Here is a 6,776-nt window from a genome sequence, read left to right on the forward strand (position 1 = left end):
GTGCATGGTTGGTGGATAGGTTTGATGGTGGTTCTAGGATGTTTAAGGTGGGTTATGGGAAAGAGTTCAGAGTGAACCAATTTGATGTTTATGATGTCTTTCAGTTCCCTATGGTTGAAGGACAGGATGTGGTCGATGTCTCTAGGGGACCTAATGCGGATATTCCGCATTTTGATTTAAAAGCAAGTTGGAGGGAGTATTTTAAAGTTGATCGGGAGAAAGGTCAGATTGGTTTGAGTTCTGTATATTCTGAGTTGAAGAAGTTAGTTGATGGTGGGGAGGTTTTTAATAAGCTTTATGTTTTATTTGCCTTCTGTTCTTTTTTAGCTCCAGTTGCAAATAACACGCTTGATTTGAGACTTGTTCTAGCTGTAAATGAGGTTCGGAAATTCCTCATTACAATTAGTGTAAATATATTTTGGGTAGGTTGTTGTATGCAAATGTTCTGTTCAAGAACTCAATGTGGTCTAAAGGTGGTCGGGCGCATTATAGTGGTTGTATAATTTTGTTGCAGTTAATTTACTTCTATCACCTACAGATTGGTTATGGGGTGCCTGCAACTCAACTGCCTCTATTGGCTCATTGGGATAATGAGTCAATTTCGAAGAGAATTCGTAGTGAAGTATTGTGTGATAAGTTTGGGAGTGGTTTGCTTGATGAAACTTACCCAATAAGTGCCAAGTTTTATTTCAGTATGTACCACGTCCTGTATTGAGTGATGATACAGGAAGTGGTGGAAGTAGTGGTGGTGATGCAACAAACAAGGCTGCGCCCAAGAGGAAGGTGAAGGGCAAGCTTTATATTCAGTTTGAGCTTCCGCCAGGAAGTCAGACTGATGAAGAAATAACTGCTCAAGCTAGAGATGTAAGTTCAAATTTTTGATATAGTAGAGTTTTCACTGATATATCCTGGTTATATGTGATATAGTGTATATTGATATGATATAGTGTATGTTAATATCATATAGTGTATGTTAAAATGATATAGTGTATATTGATATGATATAGTATATGTTAAAATGATATAGTGTGTGTTAAAATGATATAGTGTGTGTTAAAATGATATAGTGTATGTTAAAATGATATAGTGTATGTTGAAATGATATAGTGTATGTTAAAATGATATAGTGTATGTTACAATGATATAGTGTATGCTAAAAAGATATAGTGTATGCTAAAATGATATAGTGTATGTTAAAATGATATAGTGTATATTAAAATGATATAGTGTATATTAAAATGATATAGTGTATGTTACAATAATGTGCGTTTTGATATAGTGTTTTTGGCTATGATTTTAACAGGAGCTTCATGCTATGTGGTTGTTGTGGAAGAGGGATTTGGATGCTGTCTCTCATTGCCATATAGATTTGTTGAAGAGTTGGAAGGCCTCTCATGTGGTTGGCAATCCTCCTCCTGAAAATCCTTCCCAAGATGATCTTGACAAAATTTTGTCAAGTTCAATTTATCAGAAGTACTTTGATGAAATGGTATCAATTGTAGAAGTTGTGAAGGATTTGCGAACTGGTTGGGAAGAAGTGTCTAATCCTTCTACTACTGTATTTCCTAGCTTTATAGTGACTCAAGTGAGTCAGATAACCAATGATATGATCAACAATGTTGTCAATAGCGTTTTTAATGAGGCAGCTGAAAACATAATTGTTGAGGAAAATACATGGACTACTTTCCATAATGTTTTGTCTAGGGGTCCAGCCAAGTCAACTCTAAGGCTGGATGAATATGCAGTTGGGGGTCCATTCATTCATCTTTCTAAGATGATGAAAGATTTTGAAGATGTGATGCAAAATCTTCCAATATTTTAAAGGGAGGCTGTTGATTATTGTTCTGAAAATCAACGTCCTTTAGATGGGAGGTAAATTATTGACTGAAATTTATTTAATGTATTGTTTTTATTGAAAATATTCTTACAATTTGTGTTGCTTGTTGCAGTGAAGAGATCTTTCAGCTGGATGAACTCTTCTTCTCTATACCTCGGAGTGAGATTTGGACAATTGGTACTGAGACTGAGATGTTTCAATCAGTTTTAGATAATTGGTCAAGAATGTTGAATATCAACGAACTCCATCTCTCTTGTCCTCGAAAAAAGTTTTACTTTACTTCTTCTCAGAGTGTAAGAACTTTTTTGTAATATATTTTTATGTTGTTTAATTCTTTATCCTTGCATGCATTATTCATCATAATATGAGTTCTTATGTTGCAGGCTGCATTATTCAATGTGTTTGAAAATGAAAATGATGCTAAACGCATTGATGATTTGATCGCATGCTGGAAGTTTCAAATTGAAGAATTGAATAACATTTCAAAATTGCATGCTGGTGTTGAATTGGACAAATTATGTTTTTGAAATTATGATATAGTGTATGTTACAATGATATAGTATATATTGATATGATATAGTGTATGTTAAAATGATATAGTGTATATTGATATGATATAGTGTATGTTAAAATGATATAGCGTATATTGATATGATATAGTGTATTAAAAGAATATGTATGTTAAATAATATAGTGTATATTGATATGATATAGTGTATATTAAAAGGATATAGTGATGTTATGATATAGTGTAGTTTATACTTGTTTTCATTTTGTAGGTTTTTTTTTCCCTATTTTGGTGAATGGAGGTAATCATTTTGTCCTGTTTGTGCTGGACACAAAGAAAAGGATTGTTTTCTATATTGATAATAAGATTTGGGATGATGATGAGGAATATAAGAAAATGATGGAGACTCTCAGTTCAATCATTGCTGATGGAGTTTCAAGTCTTTTCCAATCTTATGAAATCCCATAATCTCAAGGTGATGATATGGGTTTATGGAGAATGACAGAAGTCAAAGGAAGCTGGAAAAAAGGTGCATATGATTTGGATTGTGGGTGTCATCCTTGTCCTTATGCTACTTTTTGAAGGCTCTGAAGAGTTTGAATGCCCATATTTGAATGATGTAAGTTTAATATTATTATTTTTAAGTGAGTTATCTAATCTTTTTCTTATATTTAGTTTCTTACTTATTTAATTTATTTTCAGGAGAAGATTAGGAAAGCAGCAAGAGTCTCTTTGTGTGGTTGCATGATTTTTTCTGCTCTGAATAGGAAGAGAAGTCAGCTTGTGGAAAACGTGATATCATGCAGATCAAATAGATCAGAGACTGTTACTTTAATTGAAAAAAATAAAAGGAAGAAAGCTGAAGAGAGTGAGAGGATGGAAGAGGAGTTGAGAAAGATGATGCAGCAGGAAAGAAGAAGAAACAAGTTGAGGATGGAAAGAAGAAGTAGCCAGCAAAGAAAAAGTTAACTGTCAAATTTGGAAAGTAAAACTATATTGATGTATTACACTAATTTTACAAACAATGTTACTAATGTAGTACTAGGTTGGTGTTGATATAATAGGTTTACAAACAATGTAATTATGTAGTCTTGAATGATTTTAGAAATAGTGTTAGTATTCTGACAGTAGTTTGCAGTGATATAGTGTGGTTTTCAATGATATAGTGTTATTCTACATGATATAGTGTATATTTTATATACAGTGTTATTCTATACATATCATTCTATATGTCTGGTGTGAAAATGATATAGTGTATCTTAAAATGACATAGTGTATGTTAGAATGATATAGTGTACGTTAAAAGAATATAATGTATGTTGAAATGCTAGTGTATGTTAAAATGATATAGTGTATGTTAAAATGATATTATTTTAGTGTTGTGTTAGTGTTTTTGGCTATGATAGTTTTAAAATTTGATTAATGTCCGTTTTGATATAGTGTGCTTTAAAATGATATAGTGTATGTTAAAGTGATATAGTGTATGTCAAAATGATATAGTGTATGTTAAAAGGATATAGTGTATGTTAGAATGATATAGTGTATGTTAAAAGGATATAATGTATGTTGAAACGCTAGTGTATGTTAAAATGATATAGTGTATGTTAAAATGATATATTGTATGATAAAACGATATAGTGTGTGTTAAAATGATATAGTGTATGTTAAAATGATATTATGTTAGTGTTGTGTTAGTGTTTTTGGCTATGATAGTTTTAAAAATTGATTAATGTCCGTTTTGATATAGTGTGCTTAAAAATGATATAGTGTATGTTAAAGTGATATAGTGTATGTTAAAGTGATATAGTGTATGTTAAAGTGATATAGTGTATGTTAAAATGATACAATGTATGTTAAAGTGATATAGTGTATGTAAAAATGATATAGTGTATGTTAAAGTGATATAGTGTATGTTAAAATGATATAGTGTATGTTAAAATGATATAGTGTATATTACAGTGTACTTCATAAATATATCAAATGATTTAAAACATTGTATTGTTCTCTTGGCAAAGTATTTTAGAAAAGATGTTCTTTTGGAGTTATACTTCCAAACTCGTTGTGTCTTTTTTTCCCTTTTTTTGAGGCCTTCTTGTATAAATCATAGTGTCCCTTTATTAGCTTGTTGTCTCTTCCTTTTGTGACTGCTCTATCTGGATCCAAGACTGTTGGTATTAGTGGTGATTCTTGTACGTTGTTTTCTTGACTCTCATTAGCTTGTAATGCTGCAGCTGCACCTTGTAATGCTTTCTCATGAGCTTTAGCTTTTTCTGCTGATGCTTTTGCTTCTTCTATCTTTATTAATTCTTCAACTCTTGAATTTGTTTTCTTGAAACTTTCCTCTATCACTGCTCTAGCTGGTCCTATTCTGTGGCTCTTTAATATGAGGTTATAGTACCTTATGGAATGAATGTGTTAGTATATAGACAAACATATAGTGTATTTCTATGTGATATAGTGTATGTTAATATCATATAGTGTATGTTAAAATGATATAGTGTATATTGATGTGATATAGTGTATGTTAAAATGATATGGTGTATATTGATATGATATAGTGTATGTTAAAATGATATAGTGTATATTAAAATGATATAGTGTATACCTCCTTATCATGTGCAGCCTCCATGGTGTGAAGTTGTTTATTTCTCCTTTTTCTCTCAATTGATTATCAAATTTCTCCCAAATTTCTTTTTTTGCAAATCTTGTCCACCTTGATGATATATATGTCTCTGGAATTTTTTGGACAGAATGTAAGTGTAGAACTCTTATGGCATGAAAGCACAACCAACCTGATTCTTAAAAATTTCTGCATCCACACTCAATTGTCATCTATGGGTAATTGAATGAGACTTGTTGAGAAGAACCATCAATGCTATTGAGGAAAACTCTGTATGTCAGAGTGTTCCCTTGTGTACCAAGTAGTTCAATTGCACTTGTCATTGCATGTTTGAATTCGTCCTCAAAATCTCTGAAAAGAGTATGTGTGTACTGTAAAGCAACATGTTTTAATAGTGGACTCATGCAGAGATCTGATTTTGGTATTCCTTTTGTACATTCAAAATCATCCCTTTCTTCTTGTCTTCTCCACCTTATTACTGTCTGTTGGAATATTGAAAAGAAGTCACTTAAGCTAGTGGTTTTGCTTGCCTTAAACCCAATAGCATGGTTTGCGCTTTCACTTCTCTGTGAAGATAGTATTCCAGCAGAGAAGAAGTCTTTGCTAAATGATGTACACCATTTTTCTTTCAAACTATACAATCTGTTGAACCAGCGATCATCTTCTAGTTTGTATTTTGTTGTCATTGTGCTCCAAGTGTGTTCAAATTATGTTGTTGTAATGCAACCACTGAGCATTGTGAAAAATGTTCTTAAATTCCTTATCAGCTTTCATCAATCCAAATTGTTGATTTGCATTTTGACTCAAATGCCATAAACATAGCCTGTGTCTTGAGGTTGGGAAAGCCTGTCAATGAGTTTATTTCGTTAGTTTTTCAGTTTTGCTCTTTCAATAGTACATAACAGAAGTTGTGCAAATGTCACATAAACATGAGTACCTTTTTATTGCTCCTGCAATTGCAGCATCTTGGTCGCTGAATATAGTTATTGGACATTTACCTTTCATTGACTTCTTGAATGTTTCAAAAAGCCATTCAAATGATGGTATTGTCTCATCTGCAAGAAATGCACATGCAAACATTGTGTTTTTCCAATGGTTATTAATTCCTACAAATGGGCACAAATAAGATTATACTTGATTGTCCTATATGTAGTATCAAAAACCATAACATCTCCAAAGATTGTATAGTCCTCAAGCATCATAGAGTCTCTCCAAAACAAGCAGCAAACCTTTCCTTCATCATTCAATCTTACTCTAAAGAAGAAGTTACTATCTGTTTGCATCTGCTCATAAAGGTTATCAACAACTTTTTGTGAATCCTTTCCCTCAATTGGTTTTATTTTGAGTTTATAACAGCAGTTGAAGTGGTCCTTCATGGAATGACCCAATACATCTTCACCACCTGCTTCTGTACTCATATATCTGAATGAATCTATCGGCCTCAGTCCACACTCTTGCATAGCTTGTATGGTTTGTTTCTTTGGATCACTCATCTGACGCTCAGATCTATGAAGGTAATTTAATGGTTCTCTAGTAAGTGGATGATTGTGTTTTATAACATGCTGCACAATTTCATAATGTCCTTCAGTGTTCATCCTTGCTCTAATCAGCGCAGGACATTCAGTTCTTGTGATCATAACTCTTCGTGTCCTTTGTTTCTTTGATTTGCTGTCTTGTATTATTATACTGTATTATTCTCTACCTGTTTTTCTTTGATTTTGGTATTTCTTTTCCCTTGAGCAGAGCAGACATAGTACTTTTGATGCACAACTGAAGTTCCTTCTTTTTTTCTGTTTTTGGACTTTCTAACA

General features: G+C 32.4%; 1 protein-coding gene across 1 annotated transcript; it reads right to left on the reverse strand.

Moving 5' to 3' along the window:
* Nucleotides 1-6,071: 6,071 nt before the first annotated feature.
* Nucleotides 6,072-6,560, reverse strand: LOC104907644 (protein FAR1-RELATED SEQUENCE 5-like). The gene has a single exon (XM_010696600.3). It carries the CDS (start codon nucleotides 6,558-6,560, stop codon nucleotides 6,072-6,074), a length of 489 nt encoding a protein of 162 aa, XP_010694902.3.
* Nucleotides 6,561-6,776: the final 216 nt, after the last annotated feature.

This window comes from Beta vulgaris, chromosome 4, assembly GCF_026745355.1.
Source record: "Beta vulgaris subsp. vulgaris cultivar EL10 chromosome 4, EL10.2, whole genome shotgun sequence".
Classification (NCBI taxonomy): domain Eukaryota; kingdom Viridiplantae; phylum Streptophyta; class Magnoliopsida; order Caryophyllales; family Amaranthaceae; genus Beta; species Beta vulgaris.